The sequence below is a fragment of the Ornithodoros turicata genome, chromosome 2 (assembly GCF_037126465.1).
Source record: "Ornithodoros turicata isolate Travis chromosome 2, ASM3712646v1, whole genome shotgun sequence".
In the NCBI taxonomy this organism is placed as follows: Eukaryota; Metazoa; Arthropoda; class Arachnida; order Ixodida; family Argasidae; genus Ornithodoros; species Ornithodoros turicata.
Window position 1 is genome coordinate 70,378,337 of NC_088202.1, and position 27,680 is coordinate 70,406,016.

General features: G+C 45.5%; 1 protein-coding gene across 1 annotated transcript; it reads right to left on the reverse strand.

Annotated features, from left to right (window-relative positions):
* Nucleotides 1–1,182: 1,182 nt before the first annotated feature.
* Nucleotides 1,183–26,236, reverse strand: LOC135385544 (lachesin-like). Its single transcript, XM_064614912.1, has 6 exons — nucleotides 25,680–26,236; nucleotides 12,746–12,855; nucleotides 12,127–12,358; nucleotides 6,260–6,532; nucleotides 3,421–3,708; nucleotides 1,183–2,816 (listed from the first exon to the last, which is right to left on the reverse strand). Exons 1-6 carry the CDS (start codon nucleotides 25,717–25,719, stop codon nucleotides 2,674–2,676), a joined length of 1,086 nt encoding a protein of 361 aa, XP_064470982.1. The 5' UTR covers nucleotides 25,720–26,236; the 3' UTR covers nucleotides 1,183–2,673.
* Nucleotides 26,237–27,680: the final 1,444 nt, after the last annotated feature.

Consider the following 27,680-nt stretch of genomic DNA (forward strand, 5'->3'; position numbering starts at 1 on the left):
TGTCAAAGCAACTTGTACGCTGCCACCGCTGGTGACCTCGGCCGAGTTCGAACCCGCAACCTTGGGATCAGTAGGCGAACGCTACCAACTGAGCCACTGAGAACTTTCTTTTTTGTCAAAACCAGAAGACTTTACAATCTGACAATATTTGCACTGTGCACAAGGCACAGTACAGCTGATTCCACTCCTTGGAGGATTAAGTGATGCTGTGGTTCTTGACGTTTGAGCTTGAGGAATTCCAAGACAGAGTAACAAACAGAAACTATGGGTTTATACACTGTCCTCTAGCAGTAGCCCCTGCTGGTGCATACTCCATGGCTAAGTTGATGTCCCTCCAATACTTGTCGTCCCTGTATCTTAGTTCTACGAAGCTAAGAGTCCACTTCAACATTCCCCGGAAATAGTCCCAGGGTGATTCCAGGTTCGCTTCCCGATTAGCCAGAGCTGTCCATATGTCAGCCAGAGAGAATGCAGACCCAAGACCATCACCAATTCCAATGGCCACCGAGGCCAGTGATGATCTGGAAGCAGGTGTCCATGCTCAGGAGAGGGAGACGCAATTCCAAAAGTTGGCTCCTGCAGTGCATGAAATCCTACCACCAATGACGTAAGTGCATTCGGTTCTGGGGGAGTATGTAAAGAAAAGGTGGACATGTCTACCAAACTCCTACAAAATACAAGTACAAAGACAAAGAAGTATGTGGCCTGTATCTGTAGCAAGAAATAAAGTGTCAGCCCATTTGGAACGTCCCTCGAAATGAATGAAGCAGTAGTTGGCTCAGAAACTCATGACAAACTTTCCCAATGAAGTTTCAGAGGTTTAAAGTGTAAAACTTTCTCAGTTAATCATGTAATATCCAATTCACAGGCCAATTTCACGGCTTAGCTTGCCACGCAGAGGCTTGATACTTACATCTATAGCATTGTACTGGAAAACAGTTTGCCCCTATTTGTACTCCTGGCATGTTAATTTTCAAACTTCAGGTGGCCGTGGTAAGAATGTATCAAAGCGACAGATGGATATGTGGAAGGCAAGATGGTGGCAGGGTTACAGTAAAGACAGGCATGACCATGAGGTGCCTGAACAAGTGGCGTATATATACTGAAGCTGTCTTAATATGCTTGGGCCTGTTCTCTTGTTCTGGTCAAGACAAATGGCAATGCAACACATGCATATTTGTTGTACCAATAATATTTATTGTCTAGGTGTGAGCATGACATTCAGAAACAGTTTTGCACTTAAGATATAAAAATAGAGAGATATGGTCACACATTGTTCACTTTGCTTGACATATCAGGCTGCATATACCTGCTACACAGCCAAAGCTACCCTAAGTATCGCTCCAGATGGTTCCAAATGGAATGCACACAGTATGATGAATTATGACATGACATATACAAATGCATGACTCAGATTATGCTATGGGTTAGAACTGACTGGCAACAAATTTCTCAAAAAGGTCCTCGGTAAAAAATATTTACATGGACTATGAAAGTGAGTTGGCTTTCCCAAATGGGTAAAAGTGCCAAAAACTGTCACCTATGAGTTTGGAGAACTGGACGGACCTTGATATATGTTGCACCAGAAAAAGCAGTATGGGCCTCACTTTGTTACACTTTAGTATTTCATTTATTATTGTCAGTGCTGCACATAAAAAAAAAAAAAAACAGGAATATGAGTGCAAGAACCACGTACTGTATTGTTCATCCTTGCAACTCAAGCAAGCACACCGTGCTGAAAGTTAATCTATGTAAGTGTGGCTGACACATGCGTTATCTGTGTAGATCTTTAGTTTGTGCGCTCGGCGGGCACAAGGAAACAACCTGGCAGTAACTGTCCACACAATTCCAATATGGCAGTGTGCCAGGTTCATGCTGTGCTGTAGCATGACTAAACATAGCTAAACATTTAAGCTATTTAAGCTACACGTTTTTTTTCTGTCTTCACACTGTGCCTGCTTAATAAAAGGAAGCTGAAGATCTCTCCTTCCGTGAGACACTATGATAGTACGTACACACGCTATGGACATCACCTGCAATGGCATCACCTGCATGTGACTGCAGACTTGGTTGCTCTTAATGCATGCCACTTTATAATACAACGTTAACAAAACACAAATACCAAAATTATTCTGAAAATTAAACAATACCACAAACAATCTTTGCATTGCTTCACCTTCGCCATTATCTCTGTGGTGCTGTACATGAAGAAATATGTCACCTTCATTTGTCATCGTCAAATACGCTGTACTTCTGTTCTGTGAAAGTTCATTCGGTCACTCTATACCGTGTTCAACGTAAGAACGGCACCAAGTGTAGTCCGTCAACCCTGACAAAATTACTCCGCCTGACAAATCATGCTGCTGCGCCATCAGGTGCATCTTATGGAGCTTCTGTAGTGTCTGTGTTGGCAGGCTACTAGTCATGACATAGAGTGATGCAGGTAGCTATTGCTGCCAATAGGTACAAGGGTAGGATGGGGCTCAAACGTGTCATTCTTAGGTTGCACATGACTCTTAGCTTACAAGATTATCGAAATGCTGTTTTTCCTGCTAGTGCTTTGCAGCACAATGACAAATCACTGAAAGTTCTCACACACTACCTCACACTGTGGCGACATGCCCTATAAAATCTGATCACTCGCTGATTTTACACAATGTGAAAATGAGATATTCATGAACTATATCCTAGTTTTGTAGAGATCATAAGTGGAAGAGCAATGAGCAGTAATGCAGGTGTGAAGTTCCTCTGCAGGTTCGTACTGCCTGATGAGTAGGACCTGTCACAGGCTGGTGGGCAGATGACATTCACAGTTTCTGTAAAGCAAGTAGATAAGAAGAAACAATGAAAATGTAAGAATGAACAGAAAGAAACAGTTATAAGACAAAACAAGCCATAGTGATAGGTACATATAAAGAAAATTGTGTTAGACATTGTACGATGTGGTACCTAATTTCACGTTGTTATCATGTGAGGCGGCCAACCTGAGGCAACGTACTAACGGCTTAGCCAAAGGTCGTCCTCGACTACCATACTAATGGAAGACTGAATGTGGATGCAAAAAAGCGTGGACCAGCTCGTTTTTGTTGGTTACTCTGCCACAGTTATACGTGTATCACACAATAGCATGGTGTTTTGTAGAAGCATGCCCTCGTAAAAGCTTAGTGATGTCATTCTTTGTAACTAAATATCTACGCTACTGTGTTCACAGTCTATACTCTCACAATTGGTGATAAGCATTCTACACTCTGTGTGATAGCATAGCTGCCCATCAGAACGAAGGTATTACAAAGTGGGAGCAAACCACCTGTTGGAAAGGCACATAATGATGCAATCCCCAACGGCATGTATGCCATACAATTTTTGTGTACCAGTATCCATAGCCATAACAAAATTTTCAATGCAAACCGTCAAACTCACCATAAAGCTCGATGATTTTCTCAGTTGATCCGAGCTTGTTGATGCCTTTGCAGGTGTAATTTCCATACTGCCTCTTTTCAATGGATATGACTCGTAGGGTGGAATCAGTGAACTCATTGGCATTTAAAGTGATGGCTATTTGGTAGTATTGGTTGTCGTTGAGCTGGTAGCCGTCTTTCATCCAGATGATAGAGGGAGAAGGAAATGCTTCTATGTGGCATCGAAGGTCCATTGGGTTCTGCAAAGCCTGTCCATACCGTGGCTGATCTAGGGTTATCACAGGAGCAACTGCAAAGGAAATGAAGCAGAGATATACGTAGTGTCTGACTTTCTCAGGTTAAACCCTGATTTTCATAATACTTTATCGAACATGTTATTATAACGTTGGGCTGTGTTGTAACATTTTTTTTTCTTTCTCGTTTATTAGCTCGTTATCTTCTTCTCGAATCTCTTGTTATATGTTTCTTGTTACTGTTCTCTCGCGTTTTTCTCTTTTGTGACAAGTTAATACCAGCGGCATGGCCGAGCGGGTTAAGGCATCCCGCTCGGTGGTGGTTGCCAAGGTCGTGCTTCGTGGGTTCGAATCCTACCACCGACTGTGCTGTCTGAGGTTTTCCCTCGGTTTTCCGTAGACTTTCCAGACGAATGTCGGCCCAGGACGTGTACTAACCAGCCCCCTGTCCCCACTCCTTCCTGCTGTCCTGTCTCCATCTGTACACTGTTCATAGCCATGAAGAAGACCGAGAGACACGGACACAGAAGGACAACACACGTAGGTTCTCAGCGCTACCAGCTAGCCTGCACCCTTTCCCTTGTTTCTTTACCGTTCATAGCCACAGTTGTTTCGCAGCGCAAACACATAATTTAAAAATTGGCCTCCTGTGCCTCTCTCCCATGTAATGCTCTTATAGGGCCCTTGGGATTTAACAAATGAAATTGAATTAAATTAAATCCAACTTCTCCCATTTATTCCCTCCTGAATCAGTTTAGGACCAATTCGAGTTAACCTATTTCTTCTCGATTTCCAATCACGTATTGTGTTATAGTACTACGTATTATGTGCACTATTTAGTGCCAGTTTGAATGAATGGGTGACGTAAATATTAGACTGCAACAATAAAGTATGCAAACACATTTGATGCTACAACATGTGGTGCTGGTCAATATAAATAAAGTACATGTATGTTTCACCAATATATGCACTTCAACTGCGGGCGGCTTGCTCGACGGGAAGCAAATAATAATATCCCGATAACACGCGAATGTATCGGTTGCACCTGATTTCATCCTGAATTGCAGATTGAAAAAAATAGCACCCGATTTCTACCTCCCAAATCCGGGAAAGGCATTTCATCTGAAAAAGTCAGCCCCTAGATATATCCTGTGAAATTGTTGTGACTATCTCTATGAAAATTGCAGCATACATTTGAGCACCACGGGCTTATGACCGCAATTTTATTCGTGTAGTGCCTGCCTCCATACAAAAAGCTACGTACTCTAGGCTTTTGAAGAGCAAGAGATAAGACTAATCTTTTCACTGAACAGACATTCAAATTGCATGAAGAAGTGTTTATGCAATGCAGTGGGACCTCAACAGCAGTGCTTTCCTATAACATTTTAGGATTATGAACCTGTATACAAGGGCAGTTGAAGTAGGTATGGCAGTTATCGGAAAAGCCAGACAGCGGTGGGATTTGAACCACGCATCTCTCGTATCTCTCCATCAGGTATACAAGGGTTCTGTTGCACTGTTCTCACTGAAAGCCCATGCTGGAGTGAATATAGAGCATTAGGAAGCACTCTTCAAAATCATTGTTTTACTCATTGCTAAAGCAGTGTTTGAACTTCTTGCAACAAAGCGGAAAAATGCTGATGAACAATGTGCTTCAGAGTGACTAATACCAATCCCACTGGATATCCCCCTACAGTTATCATATTCAATTGAAAAGTTGTTATAGGTGGTGCACACTGTGGGAGCTGAGCTCCCACAACTGGCACCCAAGGTTTGGGGCCTGGGCCTGTCTGTTTTGTGGCAGGTAACACGTAGCATGGTTTTTCTTTTGTTGCATAGTCGGCAAGTTTATTGTTTGTTTCGTATGATACCGCCGCGGTGTCTCTCTTTACTTTTTGGGCTAGGGTATCCTGACAATGGTGTAGAGCTGGGCTAGCTGGAACGGCACTTGTATCGTGTCCCTCTGTCCTCGTCTTCTTGCGCTGTTTTCTTCCAGTTATGCCGGGATATCCTTTTTTTCTTTTTCTTTGGAGGTAGTTGTTGCTTTTGTTATCCGTGTTTTTGTATTTTTCAAGTTTTAGTGTTTTAGTTCCCGCCTGGTGCCCGAGCCCCGGACCTGGTACACCATTCGTCACTAGGCGGATACAACCTCTGGGGCGGAGTGAAAGGCCATGCAGACCAGAAAGGCCATGGCTTAGTGGTTAGGCAGATCGCCTTCCACAGCGAGACTGGGAGGTGACACGGAATCGAATCCCGGCACCGGCTGTGCTGTGTTCTGTCAGGCTGATTGCTGTTTTTTCCCTGTTTTGCAGAGTCGTTCTTTGAGTCTTGTTATAACTTATAAGGTACATGAAACCTTCCGTGTTCCAAGTTGGTTGTGCTGAGTTTTCCTTTGCTTGCGGAGCGGACGGGCTGACGCCCCAGGGTTGTGGAAGCTGAGCTCCCACAACCTGGACTCAAAAGGGTCAAGAGATGGAGATGAAGCTTGATCCTGTCCCATTCTAATTTGTTCAAGTTCAAGGAAAGATTTCAAAAACAGGCACTGGTGCTATGCAGACTTCTACTTACTTAAACTTATAAGGAAAGTAATATATCTGAGAAACTTACATTCAACCTCAATTCCAACATTCCGCCTTGCCCCCTTGCCAACACCATTGTCCGCAATGCAGTAATAGGTTCCACGGTCATCCTTTGTGACGTTGAAGATGTTGAGGATATTACCGATGTACACTGCTCCACCAGTTGGCAAGAGATCATTGTTCTCTCTCCTCCAAGAGACTTTAGGTGTAGGATAACCGCCAGCATAACATTCCAGAGAAACATTTGCTCCGGTGCTCACAATTGCTGACCTTGTGCTGTTGTCGGATATGATTGGGGGTACTGCAAAAACAAAATTAATATATAAATGGTGAATGCACACTTCCATGTCTATGTGCTGTCAGGTTTTGAAAGCAATAAAAATATTTGTATGTAATTGCATCAAGGACCATAGAATGCAAAACACCTTGATTAAGCATTCCGAAGACGCATGTCAGTTTTTAGGGACATTGGTATAGTAGAACTCTTCTAGTAAACCGGTTGGGACCCAAGGCATCTCAATGTTGCACAAACATTGAGAAGATCCCTCAGTGGTGTCCTATGTGCCTTTGTTAGTGCTTCTGGCAATTGCTACAGTCCTCAATGCTGCTCGTGCGTAAAGCACTGCCAAAGCTAGTGAGGACAACTGAGGAATCTCCTCAACGTTCGTGCAAGCAGGCCCAGGCCTTAGTTTTACTATATCAGGAGTTATCTGAAAGACCATTACATAATGTACAAAAACGGCAATAAAAATGCATGAAAGGTTTACTGGGCCAAGAATAAAAACTAATCATAAAAAAATCAATCATACTAGAAAACCTCTGTGCTGTGGCAGTTTTGTAACACTTGTATTTTTTGTTTTCGATGAAGGTCAGCTGTGCTCTACGAAAGTCAGCTCTATGCACACACACACACACACACACACACACACAAAATGATTTAATTTTGTTACCAGCAACAAAAAATTCTATCCCAAGGGGGCAGGATGGCTAGAAGTAGTAACTGCATCACCACTCAAGCTTCCTCCTACTCCTATCAGGGTGGTCACATAACATTGAATTAAGATGCCAATGGCGAATTCCTGAAGCTGAGCACCGTTCAGATACCTGTCGTGCTTGCGAGCATCACGAATACTTTTTACAACCAGTATCTTGTGCCCTCACAGTTTACTGTATAAGAACAGCGTTGAGTCATAGAGGGTATAGCAATTCAGTCAGGATTTGCTTTTACAATAACTTGATTTTTACTAAAAGCGGAGTAATAATAACTGGGCTCTACGGTACCCATTTTTTCAAGCAGCAAAATAGAAAATGCTCGTTGTGTAGGAATCCGCAGTTGCAGACCTGCCAACTTGGGGAAAACAGAGTTATATAGGGAGGTTTCAAAACTGAAGCGTGGGGGGGATGTTTGTTGGGACACCAGCAGTTCATCAGGCACAACTTATTACATACTGCAAAAGTTTTGCAGCAGCCAGCTTTGCCCTCTTCAAAAAGCCGTTAGGTAAGTCTGGCTGTCACAAGGTCCGTGACACTTTGTCAAAAGTACATGGGGGCACGAAAATGTGTTCTGGATTCCTTCACGATGCTGAACTGTCCCTCACACTCAGCATTGCTGTGCGGTATGTATAGAATAACAAGCATTACCTAGGTCATATGTGACTGAACTTTAACTAAGTACTTGTTAAACTACAAGTACCCAAGTGGAAACTGCCGACCATCGGCCAGTGGTCAGTTTTTGGTCGGCTACTGCACCTTGGACCAACGTCGGTATAATGTCACTCACAATGGTGGTTGGCGAATGACGTTGTGCCGAGAATGTCGTGCAACATGTTGTGGGTGTGCTATTGAGAGTTTGGCATAATAAAGGCAGGCCAATGTCGGCCCTGCACTGCAAACAAACTCGAAAACAACACAGCTGCTACTCAAAACAAAAAAGGATGAAAAGACGCTGTATCTTTCTAGTTCTCCGAATTCAACGTATCTGAGTAAATTTCTTCCGCTTGCAAAATTATTTCTGGATGAGACGAAGGTCACCTTCGATCGCCCTCGGTAAATCAGTCTGTAGCGTGCTAGCTTGCTGAGCTCGAGATCGCGGGTTCGACCCCGGTTAGGGACAGTAGCAGTATGTGGGCCTTCGGGCACCCTGTGTCTGTGGTTTTGGTTACACGCTAAAGAACCCCAGGTGGCAGAAATTAGCTGCAGTCCTACGCTCTGGTGCGTACTGCATCTAGCAACACAAGTGTCGTCTAACCTGCCTTACTTGTGAACAACTTCCAGTGATTAGCAATGGTGACTCAGTTTTGTGACAGCCACAGCGGGGTTTTTTTTCCCCTCATGTAGCAACCGTATGCCACTATGATTGACACCGAGGGAATGCAATAGCATGGCACCAGAAGCTGCATGGTACAACACTGCTCCGATACTGCAGATCAGAGTACTGCATAACAATGAGCCATGCTCCTTGTTACAAGTGGTCCGTAGTTGGCCCATTGTTGTTGTTAATTGGTGGGCCGCCATCTAGCTGACTAAGGGATGGCTACTGCCCGGACTTGTTTCTACACTGGCCCTATGTTTGCCCCATGTCTTATAGGTCAGTCTGCTACAATGGCCCAAGGTTGGCAGTATTAAGTTTGGCCGTGTAAGGCCAACGTCAGTCCTCAAGCTTGGCTGAACTTCATTTTGCAAGCACGACCCAACCACTTTTAGGCAGCACAGGAAGCATACGTCAGTCCGGTATTTTGCCGACATTGTTTTTACCCTTGGGTAGTTGGCGTAATACGTCAGAACTAGTCACTAAATAGGGAGCAGAGTAGCGACACTGAGCCACGCCGGCGAGCGAGCCTGCCATCTTGAGTCAGGCGCAGATGCGTCGCCTAGCAATGGGACTCCAATCTCACCCTTCCCCGGTGGAGAACAACATGCAGCCGAGAGTCAGCTCACAAGTTCACAACTCAGGAAACCGGTTTTGGAAGGAGGTGACTCAACATGGACGGCGACTTCTTGGAAAGAGAAACCATGTGACACGATTGGCCCAATCGCGGACACCGAACGGCGGCTCTGGCGCGGAAAAGGAATGCGATACTCTGTACCCCTATTTAGTGAGTCTAGTCAGAACATGGCAGAATAAAAGCGCTAAAAACACGAGGACAACGGACACACAGTTAGCGCACTAACAACATTTATTTTTCAACAACACCGTTCCTTAAAAGGGCTCACGAATTCCCTTTCCTTCGTTGTCAACCCAATGGAAGCGCTGCTGACGCACTTGTCACCCCCCTCCGCTATCAAAAAAGCTTCCCAGATTTCCCGTTCCCTGCTATCAGAGAACCTGCCCTTTATCTGCGTGTCACCAAACAAAGGTAAACACCCACACTCCCTCACATGTAAAAAAAGATTACTAGTCAGAACGTTGATAATTTCAGTGTTGTTTGTGCACGCATCAAATTAGACACCTCACCCTTCATTTTGACTAACAGGCAAAACAGGACTCTCAAATTTGTGGAAACTCGCGAGACTACCTATGTATAGTATCCGTTCTTCCTCAGGAAAGAAATGCAATTGCTCTTCTTTATGAGCTGTTTGGTCCTAGTGGTCTTGGGCATCTTGCGAGCTTTTATGCTTCTCCCTCTCTATTTTTAAAATGCTGTGCTCACTGTCGGTTGTGGGAAACACGAGCAACAAACAAAGAATGATAAATCGTTACCTTACGCCGCGAGACAATTCCGTCTGAATATGTGCTACGTCACAGTGCTTTGGTCTGTATCTTGGCACAAGCTTTGGCACAATGTAGATTGGCCAGTGCTTGGCAAGTCATTGGCCAGGGTACAGATCCGTATTAAGAAACAAGCTTGTTGGCTGGTGACATACCAGTCAAGACCAGGTAGGCCAGCCTAACTATTGCCAAGTTTGGCCCAACCTTTGTTTGTTGCTTGGGTAGCAACATCAGTCCTCCCTCCACGCGAAATGCCGATGTCACAGCCAGAAACGTTGCAGAACACATGGTGTTTTTTTCCTGGACTCGATTACACATCCCAATTCAGTTGTGTACTACTTCAGAAACACTTGGATACTTCTTTCGCTTACACGGAGCCATGATCCATGATATGCAAGGCAGCACAGCCTACCCTCGTCGCGAGTAAACTAGAAACGCTCCAGAAAGCGACGGCGATGCCGATAGCAATCGGGCTGATACTAGATTGACGCTTACGTCTTGTGTGGCAGACCAAAAGCAGGTGTTTGGAGAGGTACACGGAGAAACTCCGTTTGCGGGGAGATTTGTTTCTCTATATTGTACAATCATTCAAAACTGTCCAAACCCAGGAGTCTCCCGGATAAACAGGGAGACTTGGCAGGTATGCATTTGTAGCAGCAAACACATCAAATGAACACAATGCCACAGACATAGCAGAGACAGAGTTGCATGCCAGCCGACTGTAGTGCATGTATAATGTAGTATGTTGTGTACTGTTCTTGGATGTGCTGCTCATATTTCCGGATGGACTGAGCATGCTAACTTGAAATTCCCAGGTGGAATCACAGGTTCATAAGCCCTTTGCCCCTTATCACCTGTCCTCTGTGCAGCCGCATAAATAATGCTAGTTCTACAAATTTAGTTGCATGTATGCCAGGAAATTCGAAGGTTCTGCTGTATATACCTTACGTGATGCAACAGTTTAGAACACAGAAAGAAGTCATCAGGAACAGCTAGCTTTACATTCTAGATGTTGCTCGCTTTTAGCATCTTTGTCCTCCCTTAGTCCTGTTCGTGGTCTTCTCAGTATTGAGAAGCATATCAAGAGCTAGCATGAAGCTTGAAACCAAACTTTGCATCATAAAATATTGGTTATGCAAATATTTCTGAAAACTTGTAGGGTAGGCGACTTCTATGTTTTGCACATAATAATGGTCGTACCATTGCATCATGAGTGTACATATAGCAGAAGACTTGAATACATCAGTGGATCTGTGTGGTGGTTGGGCACAAATTGTGCTACATGGTTTAAGCAACACTGCAGAAAGCAGATGACCATTCGCATTCCCTTTGCATTATGTTGTGCAGGGAGTTGACCACTATTCGCCTCTCCAACTACCTATAGAGGCGCTCGCGTCGTCTTCAAGATGGCGCAGAAAAGAATGATTGCCGATGAACAAATCGCCCTGCTTCATGCCTTCTTCCACGAGGCACGTTTCAAAAATTGTCCAAATAACATAACTCGCGCGTGGTTTCCTGCTGTCTTCATTGTTTTCGTTCACGCCGCTCCTTTGATAGTATCTTTTTCATCTTCCTCTTCCCGACATTGAATATTCTTCTCCGCAGTAGTTTTCCACTGCGAAATTGAGCAGTTCTGTTGCTGTTTGAGCTCTGTAAGCCGGGACAGTCCGTCGCACACGAAGGGAAGTCGCGGCAGTTTCGGGTCAGCGCGAAATGTACCTGTCGTCTGCTGTTACTATCATTCATTGAGTGTTTCTGCTGGGGTCCGCTAGGTCGCGAGCAGCCTGCTGGAGAGGCGAATAGTGTTGCTCTTGTTTTCCAAACAAGAAATGGTAGTGGTGCCACAACCAAATTCTCTTTTCCGCATTCCATAGTATTCCCTACCCTTATTTTCAAAATAGTTGGATCAGGTGTGGAAATATCATCAGTGGTAGTTGTATGAATGCAGAAACAAAAACAACAACTAATGTCTACACATGGATGTTGAACATCGTTTGAATCCTGCGGACGAATGTTTCCACCATTTAAGGCCTCAGGTCTGCATGCACTGCAAGGGACATGTCAATAACGTGAGGAAATTTACTAAGAATGTGCCTTCTGCACACAAAAGGATGTGTAGCGATTCTTTCTCATTCCCCCCTCCCCCCATACATTGAGCTTTAATATTGATATCAAATTTGACTTACTTCTGACATGAACCCATACATCTGATGACACCTTACTAGTGGGTCCAATCACTACTTGGCACTGGTAGAGACCAGAGTCTGTCTCCTGCAGCTTAGTGATTTGTAGGACGTAAGTAGTACTGGCTCCATCGTGACGTATGGAAAACCTCTGGTCCGGAACAATGACGTTACTCCCTGTAGAGATGAAGAGATTGTTCGAAGGGTCCACATGGTTCAGCTTCACCCATATCACCTGCGAGGAACAGGAGCCCATTTCTAAATGTTTTCTATTAATGTAAACAAAGTTTTGCTTTAATAGTTAGTTATTGTGTAGGATCCTGTAATGTGTAATTGTCTCTTCATTTACCACAGAACAATCCAATTGATTTTCCATGACATGCAATTTCATAATCACATAGTAAAAGCAGATAGTCTCCAAGAAAGTTACTCCTGCTCAAAGATAACGACTAAACTATGGCAGGCTACAGAAAGTTACCTACTTAGCTGTGTGGTTACTTGAAATGCTGCATGTTCGTTTGCAGTGTACACCACAGTGCTGGTGCTGTACTGCAACTACACTTTTACACTGTACATACATTGACCGTGAAAAAGCAGTGAGAGCATATAAGTATGTAATTACAGGATATTCAGCAGCGTACAGGACGGAGCATTCGAGGTCAACGGTGTCTCCGATGTTGACCACTCTCTCTTTGCTGATGAAAGAAATGGTTGGATTCTGTTGGCACACACCTGCAAAGCAGTTCACCATTATGTTACAACATACACTGGAACATTTTTCACTCTCGAAAAGAAAGGTGCTTTTAACTATACATTTTTCCTCTCCTCCGAAACAGGAAACCACGGGAACAGAGAAATGCAACAACAAATACATTGTGGCAAGCCCTTGCTCATTACATTATCCTCATCCCTCATCTCATTACGGATCACCACTTATGTACTGTTTCCACTAAGATGTAAAATGCAAAAAAAAAGAAAAAAAGAACGTGAAACTGGTGATGATTGGAGCACATTCGTATCTACTCAGTGATAATCTTGCAGTCAGGGCCATTCCGATGGTGGCGGGGGTGGGGGCAGTCGCCCCGGGCACCTTCGCAAGACGGGGTGCCGGACGGTAGGTTGCAGGAGCTAAGTTGGACAATAAAACGAGAATGGAGAGAATTTTGAGCTCAGAACTGCATAACAGCCTTTTCCTTTTTGTTACAGAATGTCTAGTTGTGTGGTGTGTGTGTGTGTGTGGCGGGGGGGGGGGGGGCTCGAAGGGGGGGGGGTTTGCTTGTAGTGGATGAGTCTTTAGAAGCCCACTGTTCTTGTCACAGGCTTATGACGCGTCAAGCCTTCTACTGGCAGCAGTGTGAGGAATGCAATGTCGGCTATGTAACTGAAAATCAGCTAAAGCAAATTTTTTTAAATAGCAACATCAAAAATAAGAAGCAACAAGGCATGTATGCACACTCATTGCCAAACTATTACAAGGCCATTGTATAGTGAGTCCAGAATCGAAGGGAAAATATCCCACAGCTCACCCATCTGCCACTCAAGATTAACGTACTTCATGCGAGTGAACATGAAAATCCTGTAAAAATTTGCCTCACAATGTCACAATGGAGCAGCAGGCAGACCCCCCCCCCTTTTCTCTCTGTATACGACTTCCCCCCCCCCCCCTTAACGTCACAATACGGAATCCCCGACACCCTGCCCGACCTCTGTTTGTGAAGGGGGATAAGGGGCGTTGCGCCCGGGCCTCCTCCGGTAGATCCAGATATTTTTATTGATATCGTTCTACAGGGTGTCCCACCGAAAAAGGGCCAGGGGCTAATGAAAAAACAGAGTGATCTACACAAATGGAACCAACTGTACGTGCTTGGCTGTTGTGTGGTCTATCCAAAAATATATTTTTCATCGCCCTTGTCAATTAATTAGCGGTAATTAATTTTCCAACGTTTTAATTATCGGTTTTAGCTCTCAGATGTCAATGAGGAAGTTGTAATACATGTCGAAAAAAGACGCAACTGAAATCGTTCGAGGTTGCTATGGCTTGTGGTTTAGTTTTTTCCTGGGTTTAAAAATTGGTTTCTAAAGCCGCGCGCACCACAGAGCGCTTCCCATAATTCGGCACCCGCGTGCGACGGTTGCAGTGCACTCTGATAGGTGTGCCGTGAAACAGGTGAAATATCTTCCTCTTGTGTGAAGTGGCCCAAGGATGGTCTCCAAGTGCTAATATCAAAGTCAATGTTCGCTGGAGGGCGCTGGAATCGTCGCGCGCGGGTGCCGGATTGCCGGACTTTTAAGCTCGGGAAAAAACGAAACCACAAGCCATAGCGACCTCGAACCACTTCAATTGTGTCTCTTTCGACATCTACTACAACCTCCTCATTGACATCTGAGAGCTAAAACCGATGATTAAAAAGTTGGAAAATTAATTACCGCTAATTAATTGACAAGGGGCGATAATCTTTTTTTTTTTTTTATAGAGCACACAACTGCCAAGCACGTACAGTTGGTTGCATTTGTGTAAAGCACTCCGTTTTCTTTTTTAGCCCCTGGCCCTCTTTCGTTGGGACACCCTGTATAAAAGTGTCCCAAGCAGCACAATGTACTGAAAGTCGAGTGCAATAGGGGTGGACGGGTAGGTGGAAGGCCCTGAACAGACTCGTGAAACTAAAGAACGTTGATAAGACACATACCGGCCGCCCCTATTGCACTCGACTTTCAGTACATTGTGCTGCTTGGGGTCACATCTTACAATTACTGCAACCACATTCGCATGATGTCGTAGATAAAGCAGACATGCTTCATCTTGCTCTCACAGTTCTAACTCTCGTCTTGTTTCTATGTTTGCAAGTTCATTTGACACGTACTGTCAGGGACACTTCTAACTTTCTACTCGTTTCCGTGGCCTCGCTCCGATAAGCGTCACGCTAGCGGCCAAGCTCGCAAACAAAAAAGTGGACTCGTCAGGGGGTGGCCGGGTGCCGACAAGCTATCGCATTGCCGCACGAAGGCGTTGGAAGGACCGATTAAAAAACAATAAAGAAAAAGTAACAAGAGAAAGCAGACGCGGTAACAAACCGCGATCTTCTTGCTCCTTGCAAAACAGGGCACGGCACGTGACAACAGATTAAGATAGTGATATAATTCCCTCTCAACGTCTGCTTTCCTTTTGTTACGTTTTTTTTACACGTTTTTTCTAAGGCCTTCGTGCGGCAATGCGATACCTTGTCGGCACCCGGCCCCCTCCGGAGGAGTCCACTTATTGTTTGCGGCCTTGCCCGCTAGCGTGGCGCTTATCGGAGCGAGACCACGGAAACGAGTAGAAAGTTAGAAGTGTCCCTGACAGTACGTCGACCACACATGGATCACGTACCACGAGATAGGATAGTAGGGCGCGATCTCTCTCCCCCTCTGTATTTGAGAACCGAGCGAGCTGACAGTCACGCGCCGGCATGCTGCCAATGGAAGGAATCGTGCGTGCTGGGTTGACTTCATAGAAAACTGTCCCGAAATTCGAAAACGAGTTAAAGGGGCACTAAAATGCTAAAACAAGTTGCCTTCAAATTACGTCACACGCTATGAGAATTTCGTACTTGTTATCGTCATTCAAAACTTTGATTCCGTTACGAAGCTACAATAGCTACAATGAAAATCGTACCAGACTCTTTCCTGCTTCGGCGCTAAGCAGTGAACGACGCTTCAGCTCGTGCATCGGTGTTTTTAGTCCATGCTGCGCGTGCCACGCCATGGAGCAGTCGCGGTGAAAAAATATGTGCGCGTTGCGGAGCGGACTGGCGTCGCTGTCCGAGGGACGTGAAGGCAAATGTTGTCAGTAGAACGTTCGCCAGAACAGTTACTGTGCGCTACAATTCAGTGAATCGCTATTGAAAAATGCAGCAGTGCGCATCATGGCGCGAATATACGGAACACTACGCTCGAACCCGTTCCAAATCCACACGCGCACGATAGGTATGCGAGCGCTTCTCCTGCTGTCTCATTGGACGCCGCCAATCTTTGCCTCCTTTGGGGATCCCATTCGTTGCCGCCAAAGAAGGATCTGATTTCATTGCGTTTTTCTTCAAAACGGTAGCGCTGTGTGGACTAATTTTGTTTGAAGTGTACTTATTGAAACACGGACTTTCATTTGAGAGCGAGTTAGTTTTGCATTTTAGTGCCCCTATAACTCTCAGTCTCATGCCCCCACGTATCGCACGTCTACTCAACGTGCCAACCTGTTGCGGGCCGTCTGAAGCGCTTCTTTGTATCAGCTTACCGGAGACAGAAACGTGCTAACGTACTCTAACATACAAGTACGTAACGTAAAGGAACATTTAGCTTGGCAATGGTTAGTCCGTAACGTTTCGTAGACACCGATGCGTGCCGCAAAAGCGTGAGAAGTGAGATATTCGTTAGTCTGAAGATCCATTACCATATGGCGCGGGGACACAAGAAAAAAGAGGCATGTCATTGCATTGCACCCTAAATATATGCATGCATTCTGTCGAGGAAACCGAAGCTCCCGCCTTGTGGCTTCCGGTGTCGCAATTTTAGTTATGCATCCGGCGAATCTGCTTGGTTCTCGTTTTTGCTTCGGAACCCAATAACCACGGGAAATGCGCGTCTCTCTTTCCGTACTGACTCGCAATGTATGCTACAAATTGCATGTCGGCAGCACGGAGAATCATTTGTGCTACAGAACGGTATGGCGCAATCTTTGAGTTTGATTATAGAAAAAAACGGAAGATTATTTGAATTCGTCACTGACGAATTCTGCTACTCCCACAAAGGAACTGGCGCAATCTATTCCAACCTCTGTGGTTCCAACAGCAATTCGTGGAATCCGACGGATCAGAGAAAGAAAAAATAATAACGGGTAGAAAGAAGATTAAAGTTAATGAAAAGACTGCTGTACGGAGTACGTGGTCCCCAATGGGGGCACCTCCAAAGTGAATTAAATTGGCGCGTGCAGGCAGTGATACACATGTCCCCACGACCAACATCGCTACAGATTTCGAGGTAGTATGGCCCTGAGATATCTTGCTTTGGTGTGTTCATTGGTGGATATGTTTCCACCGTCAAAGGAATGCAGGACTGTGACCTCGCAATGAGCCACCGCCATTCCTTTTTCTTCTTTTTGTACTGAGGCCTGAGGGTAAGCTAAGAGGGCGCATCGTCACACGAACGTGCTTCAATTCAACTATAACAAATATTTATTTTAGTGCGTCGTTTCTGTAACGTGGACAAACGCCTTGAGTGGTGTTATGCCATGTTTTTCACTTATGACAGCCGCTGAGCAGGACTGCCGTTGTTCTCAAAACATCTGCAATTAGAGGCAAAAACCCAAAACAATATCTACCTGCCGTGTATCATAGGAGAGAGAAAGAAAACAGCACAAACTAAAATCGTACGAGCCGTCAGATGAGCATCAACCCGTCTTTCTTTTTCAACCAGAATCAGCTACAAATAAATATTAGTGATGAGGAACAAAGAACGGCAGAAATAGGAGTCTGGCTTCAATAAGATCCTTCACCCCGCCATGGCACAATTTTAACCGATAAAGCCTAACGAAAGATAAGACGCCGCATCGTTCACTAAGCCGATGCGTATCGAAACATGTGCTACATAGAGCTTATGCAAACAGGTTTTCCCTTCCGCATTCAGCCATACATTGGACCAGACTTCACGACATACTAAGCGCCGTAGCGGACACTAAGCACTTCCAAATATCGAATCCGAGGGAATACCCAGCAAAAGAAGCACGATTCCCTCGCTTGTCCATGTGATGCCTGCCACCCGCAATGGAAACACGTTGAACCGCGTCAAATGGCGGCAAATAGATCCGTGATGGTACAACGCTCGAAAGCTCGATGCAGGTTGAACGCAAATAATAATGAAAACTTCATAGTCCACGGCGACTGAAGGCCGGCCGCCGCATGGGCGTCGCCTCACCATAAGTGCGAAAGCCACGGTTCAATTGTAGAAGGACCACCAACACAGCGGGGATCGGAAGAGAGAGCTGTTCTTTGAACTGCCTGCCCCAGGACCGAGTGGAAACGCTTGTTAGGGGCCGGTCGGGTTTCCAAAGCGGCCAGCCGGCTATATTACCCGTATCATGTGATAGAAGAATGTTTGGAACTCTTTCGCTGCCGAAGGTTACTGGTGTTTTCAATGCAGTACATCGATCGTCATCGTGATGTGCTAACATGTGCGTCATGACTTAGATTAAAGCGTAAAATCTAGATTTTTTTCTCCTGTTAGCCTCATGTTAGTGTATGTGTTGTGTTCAGGTCGCAAGGCTGGGCCATAGGGCACCCTGTCCTTGAGCTGAGGAGCGGAGGCCTTGCCCCTCTTTCGTGTATTGAGATCGGGTAAGCGGTCTGGATCTTTTCAGGACTCGCACGAGTTAAGTTTCACGAATTTTCAGTGCGTGCAAATCACTTTTATTTTGTGTTCCTTTTAGCGCGGAAGAGCTGTTACTTCTCGTAAACGTACTCAGTGGTGCCTTTACTACCCATCTGACACAGAACGCATTTCAAACGCCAAGATGTGTACTTCTGTTACTCATATTTAGGGTTCCGCGTTTTCGGTTTTAGTCGAAAAACACCGAAAAACATGCGCCGGGTAAATTTTCGCTCATTCGGTTTTAATCGAAAAACACCGAATACAGAGGGACATTCCAGGACATGACAGAGATAAATTGCTGTACGTGGCCAGCAAGTTGGTGATGCAGATCAGAAAACCACACAGAAATGTATCAATATATATATCAATATCAATATACAATATGTAAATCTACTCCCAATTTCATTTGTGTGTGTGTGTGTGTGTGTGCGTGTGTGTGTGTGTGTGTGTGTGTGAAATGTCCGTAGAAAGCCACCGCAGCGACCACCGCCATGTTGAATGAGCGTGCGTGCGGAAATATTACATTGTGATTTCTATTCGCCGATAACTGTCGGGTAAATCGTGTACACGCCAGGTAAAACATCCAAAAACGCCGATTTCGTGAAAATCGATAAACACCAAAAAACATACGCCGAATCCGCCCATAAATAAAAACCGAAAACTCGGAACCCTACTCATATTGAAAGAGTAACTATTGTCTAATTAATCGAATGCCCTGTATTGAAACTGTGCAACATATCTGGTGCTATTCTACACCACGTGTAGCAGGTGTCGTTCTGCGCGTTCTTTTTCTTCTTTTTGTATATAGAAAACGTTATTAACGTGCTAATGCTCGGAACTTCCGCTCGGCCCCCTGTGACGAGGGGTGTGTAGACACCCCTGATCGCAAGCTCTGACGACACGAATGGTGCCTGTTCTCGCATTCGTACCCTTTCATTATGCCCGTGCATGCGTCCGTCGGGAGACCACCAGGAGGACTATAAGACCGTTTACAGCAGAGTTATCTGGGCGCCGCCATCTTAGCGCACGTGATCTTGCGCGCCACTGCTTGCCTTCTCTTCGGCTGCCTGTTGGCACGGCGCACGTAGTACGGCGGTGTAACCCAGAGACGCTTTCCCCGATTTTAAACTTTTTGCAATGAATTCCGGATGGAAGGATGACACGAAGCTTTGGCCGAAGCTTCAGCGGTCAGGTGAGTGCGCTTTTTATATAATTTAAGTTGCATTTGCTTGATTTAGAGTAATATTTCTGTAGTCGTGCGTCCTATATGATCGGCCCCACTATGCTCGAGTTACTACATAATTCGGCGTTTCTTTTTTTTTTTTTTTTTTCTCTCTCTCTCTTCTTTTGTTGCGCATACGCAACGTTGTGGGTACGTTTATAATGTAATATCGTAGGATCGTCATTTCTTGCTGTTTATCGCACGAGTTGCGGTACAACTATACGCATGTAAGGGCTGTTATGTTGTCGTTATGATGTAGCATACTTTTATTGTTGATTTCAGATTATACAACCACATGATCAACGAGCTAGAAGGAGACGGAAAGCCAGCGCTGAACTACAGAGAATTTGCAAAGGGAACGAAGCTGTTTGACAGCGGCCATGTCTGTGTAGTAGTACTGTGCCAGTGCATCGATGGTGCGTGGATTTTAAATGCCGACACCAGTTCGACACAAACAGTGAGCAGAACGTGTAGTACAAAGACTCGCTTCCTGCCCACTTTGGCGGCAACATGCACATGTAAATCGGATCTGAGCAGCATTTGTACACTGCTCATCAAGGTTGTAGAGGCGACAAACAAGGGGCTCACGAGTGCTTCGTGCACTGACAAGGCATGTCCACGGAACCGTTCAACTGCAAGGAACGTGACCCCTGCTACTATGGGGGAAGTTTATTCTCACAAGCAGCAGCCAACGCCTACAGCAGAGTTTGGGGCTCACACAGAAATGCTGCGCCACTTTGAGGGCTGCATTACTTACCCTCGCTGACTTTCCCGGTTTGAAATCCTTCCTCTGAAGATTCCATACCTACCGTTGTCGAATCAGCTTGTTTTTCTCTCTTTGTGGAAACCCGTGCATTGCAAAAGGCCTCGAACGCGGGCAGTCTTTGTATAGCGACGGCTCATGAATTTAACAAACAGCTTCGTCCCACACGATCAGATCTCTGTCACAGTTTCTACACTCAATCACGGAACTAGTCTTTGCTCTGCTTTTCCAGATTTTGCACACAACTGTAGCACAGCGGGAAAAAAGGTCGGAATTAAGCACTCACATAGGCAAAGGCACACAGGCACTCGCAGAAGGCAAGCAATGGCGTGGCTACTGTGGCGCCATCTATTAGCGCACGAACCAACTGGCTGCTGTAAACGGTCTATACAAAGAGCATGAGCATTGAACGTGGCATTGATCAGATATGCATTACACAGTCTCCAAGTGACAGCATTCAGCCTCATCTGCTTGTCACAGTTATTTGAAACAAAGCTTCACCGAAAAGTTTCAGCAGGTATTGACTACGGTGCATGTTGAAGCGATGGATACCTGCATACCTTTGCGGTGTTTGATTTTTCAGAAACTCGGTGCCAAAAATCGGCGGTTGTTTCGCGCGCCACGAATCAGCGGTTTTGGGCGGAACGTGAAGACGCTCTGTGAAAACTCGTGAAAGGACGCGTTTCCTGCGCACTGGAGTCACTAAATAAGCTTATTTTGTGACTCTACCGCGTCTACTGCGCACAACACAGTACGCAACATTTTATTTGCGTTATTTTCGTTACAGTACCAACAAGCGTATACGAAGAGGGGAGTCAAGTCCTGTAGATCACATAAACAAAAGTGCAGAATCCGACACTGAAGATTTTTGTTTAGGTTTAATTGATACAAGCTTTGGCGTGGAGGACCACGCTTCTTCGGGTACAAAGTGGAGTGGTGACACGCATAAGTATAGACAACGCCACCACTCCACTTTGTACCTGAAGAAGCGTGGTCCTCCACGCGAAAGCTGATATCAATTAAATCTAAACAAAAATCTTCAGTGTCGGTTTCTGCGCTTTTGTTTACAGTACCAACTGAACATCTGAGCTTGACGTAATAAATTGCCAGGTACACGTGCGTTATGCGATTCTGATGACATCGCTCGTTTGTTGCAATAATGTGAAGTTCGAAGATGCTGGCTCTACATATGAGCGCTTGATGCAAGTATAGCATTGAGAGTGCAGGAGCTGTATCTAACAACAGGTACTTTTACGCAACAAGTAATTTGAAGTGCTCAGTCTGCTTATTATCGGCGTATAATTATTTTCATCGACGCGTAAAGACTTTGCCGGCAAACGCTTATTTGTGTATTTTGGTAAATACCGAAAACCCTAATGAGAGCGCATTTCATGCCAGACTGCACTGTTAAAACAGAACTTCACGACATAGCACGCTTCTAGCCAACCATCATACCGAATGATATCATTCCGTGTCATGATTTGTTCAAAACAGGGGGGCGGCGCCTATCTGGGACAAGATAATCTGTCCCAGATAGGCGCCTCCTCCCATTTTCACCAAATCACTGCACAGAATGATATCATTCGGAATGATGGTTGGCTAGGAGTGTGTTATGTGGTGAAGTTCTGTTTTAACAGTGTGGCATAAGGTTCGTCCACGGCCTGATTCATGTGAAGGATCACCGTAGACACGCTCGAAGAGTACAGCTTCACCGCGCATCACGCTCAGTGCCAGCCACGGCGCAGTCATTCCGTCGTCACTTGCAGTTACTTGCAATGACGGCCGCAGGCTTTCATGTGACTCTGGTGAGCTACAATGTGACAATCAACGCACATGCAATTCGCACGTTCATTACTTTGAAAGAAAAGCGAGACCGGAAAGTCGCTCGCGCGATAAACACAGAAGTTATGCGTTCTGGTTGTTGAAAATGAAGGAGGTCGAAAAAAAAAGGAAGGGGTTGTACGCCACCCGAAAAAAAAATGAAAGAAAGAGCACATCATAATACGCAGTGTGTTAATACTTAAGGTGGCGGTGGTGACGTTGACATCATTCTTAACTTAAAAAGACGAGACTGGGGGACAAAAAACGACAACACAGACAAGCTCTCAAAATCATTGACATCAGACAAGGTATCATTGTTACGCAAATGGTGTACGCTCCCTCGTCCTCAGCAGATGTACGTCCCCAAACAATGTGTACACGGTAAAACTAGAAGAAAAAAGTGGTAGAAACAGCCTGAGACGCTACACTGCAATCGCAACTTAAAAAAGCAGCTTCCGTTTCCAGTCATTGCATGGAAAAGGCTATCGTTTACAGACACAATACGTTGAGAAAAGCATGCGGACGTCAGTAGGCTTTGTGCAGAACATTATCTTCGTGTCTGCCCAAGCTGCACGATACCGCACGTCGGCGGCAGTGTTTTAGGGGCACGGAGCGAAATTTACACAGCTGGTATTCAGTTGTTGCATGGTGTAGCACGCTCCACAGCACAGCCCGTGCTCGGGAAAATGTGCTGGGCCTGGTTATGGCCGTCGTGCGTGGATACCGTACCTGTGTATCGTGCTGTGTGCAGTTCTTTCTTTCGCGCACTCGTATCTGTCAGTACGTACGTACTGTTGTCCATTTATGCTGAACCAAATAAAATAGTACGTGCGAGAGAATATGTGTGCGTCGTACCTGTGGCGAGGTCAGCACTCTAAACACGTAACTGAACCTTTCTTGTAACCATTAAAGGGGTCGTAACATTCTAATACATGTGGTTCCTTACATTCATCACGCATTGTACTGCACGCCAGAGTTTCGATGGAGAAAAATAGTTTTCTCTCCCTTTTCTTTTTCTTTTTTACGAGATGTAAACACCCTTGAACGTCTGCCCGCGTCATGCTCTGACGTCAGAGGAGCGCAAGCTATGCCATTCCCATTGGTAGTTAAAAGCACGTGACCCCTCTCTCGCGCGCCTCACTGGCGGGTTTCGCTATTTCACTATCTGCAGTAAAAATTCGAATGCAGGTTCACATAGGCGCGAGTAGTTGTGTTTCGCATGCATTTGGGGGAGTAATTGTCAGGACCAATCAACCAATTTTTATTATGTCAATTTCAGGTGACAATGTCGGGAATTGTCTGAAAGCAGCAGAACAGCCGCTCGACAAGGGCACAATCCAAGGGATGAAGTGTCGCAGCCCTTTTAACAAATTCACGTCAGTGTAACGACGTCACGGTTCTTGTTTTCAGTGACACCCACCGTCTATCCACAGTGACGTCACAGAAGGCAGGCACGAAACTTTTATTTTAAATAAACAAGAAAATATATTGACATCGTTTGCCGAAAAACTTGAAATCCGGAGAGAGTGATCGTATTGTCGTTTTCTACAGCTTCACTAGATGCCAGGGGCGGTTTTAATGGGGGGCGGGCGACCGCCCCCCCCCCCCATACGGCTGTGTTTCCTATGTAAAGACCCTATCTCCTGGATGATGCTGTACCGCAAAGCACTAAATTTCCTTAAGACCCCCCCCCCCCCCACACACACACACACACACACACGACAGACCTTTAAATCAGCCCCTGCTAGATGCCTGCATGAAATACTTGAAAGTCACAAAGTTCGCAACTGCGATGTAGCCCACATTTTTCATTATCGGCTTACACTTGTTTACATGGCGGCTCTGCTGCTGTCTGTACATTAAAAATTTCGAAAACAGATTGCTTTTGTGTTTTTGCGGACTGGGATGTCACTAATTTTCAATGTGCTCCGACAAGTTCTCGGCCAAATTGATACTCCCTCGCAAGCGAAAAAACATACAAGGTGTTACATTTTTCACGTTACGTATCACGAAATTATATTTAGGAATATACTTGCCTGGGAACCACGGTGTTAACGGCATTTATCTTTGCGAACTTTTGCCAGGACTTACGATTACTTTGATCGGTCTCAGTCGCGACAAATTTAATTTTCTTGATTGAACTCTAAAATCCATCAAGTCAACGTAACTTTTTCCCCCTCTTTTTTTTTCTCTCTCCTTTCTTGTTTCCATTAACCAGTGTTACCCACATTGTAGTGTTTCCGGCATATTCCAAGTATTTCACGCAAGTATATTACGTATAGCATAGTATATAATAGCAAGTATACTTTGCTTTACTCTTTCAACACACGATGCTACGAAAGTCTGGGCCTGGTTGTGGTGTACCGAGGACAAGAAACTAAGCGATATATTTCCGCCTGGTGTACACATCCAATTTTCGCAAAGCCACTCAACGTGTAGATCACATCTCCTGCAAGTTTGTTGGTAGTCTGTTATCGCCGAGTGCTCTGCCTGCCGGTCACATCTCCTGTACGCGCACAAGAAAGCTACACTCACTCGCATAAGAAAAAGAGAATCATTTCCATAAGACGAATGAGCAACTATTTAAACGAGGTAGTACTTGAAGGAAAATTATCTTCAATAAGTGGCACTGTCCTGTCTGTAGTGCATAAATCGAACTGTTCTCCGGTATAAAATACTCTAAACCCATCACAAACACACTGACTCGCACAAAAGGGACGATGTAGACAACTAACAAATCGAATCAACAAAGGCAGCCAGCAAGATTGAAAGCCGCAAGATTGGAGCTCGTCTCGACTAACTTCTCAGTACAACCGAATCTGACGCATTCCTGCATGCCGTACGTGATTACTCATCGTGGCTCACCATGAAAGACCACTCAGGAAGACAGCGTGACACCACACCCCTCTCCTCATCAAGCCTTCACCGTTATTTCGAACAACGTACTTAATTCGTTGTACCGACCCGTCACCTATCTGGGACAACCAATATAGCGGGATTAGCCTCGGTTCATCGACATGAAAACGCATCACGAGCGATCACACCTTGCACATTGTTTACGATCGTGACACACGTTCACGTAAGAAGCCCTCTACGTGGAGCCACCTGTTTCCACCGGCTTCGATTCAGCGAACACCGCTCGTCATTGAACGAAAAAACGGTCGCATGGAGACGGTTAGATTCAAAATGCGCCACAACTGTCTTTGTCTGCACGCACGACACACGCACAAAGACAAGCTAAGGTGGGGCTTCGCTCGTGTTTCCGTTCCGAGCTTTACCTTACAAGAAACACACATGCGTGCATAACAGCGAGCACCAGTCAAACTTGATCGCGACATAAGCTCTCGTACTCACCAAATGAGAGAAGAGCCAAGAAGTAGAGTAAGCGCGCCATTTCAAAAAAGTGTCCGTTGGGTTGTCTCAGAAAACACGGTTCCAACCCAGGAATGGTGGTCAACGGTCAGGTAAGCTCTCCGTGTTGAACGCCGAACAAAAAACACCTCTCGGCGGGGTGGATGGGGGAGCACTCTTCACTCTTCTCCGCCGGTGTCCCTCTCTCTCTCTCTCTCTTTCTCGCACACGAAGGCCGTGTCACGTGATGCAGAGTACCTGAGTGATCACGTGGTCCGGTAAGGAGGAACTAGGAGAGAAGAGCACACCTGTCGTCCCCCAGTCCCCGGTGTCGCCACGCTACCTGAGACCGTAATGGCGAGCGGCTGCCGGAAACATCTGCCACGCTTTTTGGGCTCGAAGGTTCGGAGACCAAGCTTGGAAGGTAACTCTGCGGGAGCCCATTTAATGAATGATGCGGATGAATTATTGACGAGGGTAAATCTGGCTCGCGTTAATTTGTGCCAGTGTTCCTTTGTGCGGCCCTGCGCTTTCAACGCCGCAGAGGAAACATCCACTCTGCTACGGAGAGACAGCTCCACGAGGAACCGTTTGCTGTGTGACGGTTGCTTGCCCCATTTTTTTTTTTTTTTTTTTTTTTTTTTTTTTGAGCCGTCGGTGGAGTTGAGTCGTACTGATGCAGACAGACGCCGAGGCGGGTATGCCGCCTAATCAGGCAGGCAGACCTCTCGGGTTCCTCCCAACGACACTCTTCCTCCTCCGGGCATGATTGTTGCGATTAAATAGCGGCTGGACTCACTGCATGCACCGAAAGCTGGAAAATCTCTAGAATATTGGAATTCATGCCGTGGATGTGCCAGGATCCACAAGGAGTCTCTTCCAATATTTCACCCGCTTTTTCCTTGGGAAATATTTGATCTCAATACTTGATCTAAAGCATTGCTATTCTAACGAAAAATAACGTTTGTTTTTGTTGACTCTTTATGTTGCCTTTCGCGTTGACAGGTTGTCGACGTTGACACGAGCCCTGTCGACGGAAGTATTGACTATTATGAAGCTTTTGGGGATTATGTGGGACAGGGGAGAGCGATATTCTCTCTTTCCATTGGACATGGCCATCAAAGTGGCGACCCGTTGCAGCGACCAGTGCGTCCCGCGTTGTATCGACCAGTCAGAGCCCGACGTACGGTTCACCCTCGAAATTCACGGAGGACATACTGCCTCGTTTTAAAGAACACGAGGTCCCATACCTGGCACTGTAATCACACTCACAATTAAAAGTGGGTGTTACTATAGTCTTCACGCCTTCTCCATGCTTGTTTTCTTCTTTACTTTGTAGACGATTTTGCTGAGCTGCAGGCGACGTATCTTTTTGAGGCTATAGTTTATGCTATGTAGCACGATATATTACAGTAGTGTAGCTAGGTACAGACAACCAATGATGCTGATAAGGAAAAATGGGGATACACTGATGCGGTGATGTCTGTGGTGACGTCACAGCAGGAGAGCGCCGCTGTCGCTAGCATATTTGCGGCCATAAATTAGGTCCTCAAACCGTGCAAGCCTTCATCCACCTCGCATTCACCGTGCATTTGGTGTTTCAACGTTATTGCACTGTGTGAATATTATTTGTACCACATCCAAATAATTTCCAAGTTTTCAACGTTAGTAGTCCTCTAAATTCATATGGCAGCGCTTGAAAACCGGAACCAAACTTCCAGGAACCTACATGGCGGCGATTTCCCCTTTGCGAAGCTAGTGCCCTCTGGAGGAGTGACGCCAGTGAACAGACAATATACGTGCTGAAAATCCTTGCTTCCCTTATTTTAACGCAATGCACCCAATACAAGGAGGACATGCAACGATTGCATTTATGAGTCTGATTTGTCACCAATGTTGCATTTTGCTTCTTTCATTTTTTCATATTGTCCTCGTGTGGGATCCTTTCGCCACAATGAGTATGTTTGAGCTCCAGCCATGGGTGCCGTCACGGGGGGGGGGGGT

Excerpts from the sequence above, each read along its gene's own strand:
- LOC135385544 (XM_064614912.1), bottom strand. The coding sequence starts at position 25,719 with ATGGCGCGCTTACTCTACTTCTTGGCTCTTCTCTCATTTG. Across the intron at positions 6,533-12,126 it reads TGTATGGGTTCATGTCAGAA|TACCCCCAATCATATCCGAC; the intron begins GTAAGTCAAATT and ends TTGTTTTTGCAG. Across the intron at positions 3,709-6,259 it reads TGTTGGAATTGAGGTTGAAT|TTGCTCCTGTGATAACCCTA; the intron begins GTAAGTTTCTCA and ends TTTCCTTTGCAG.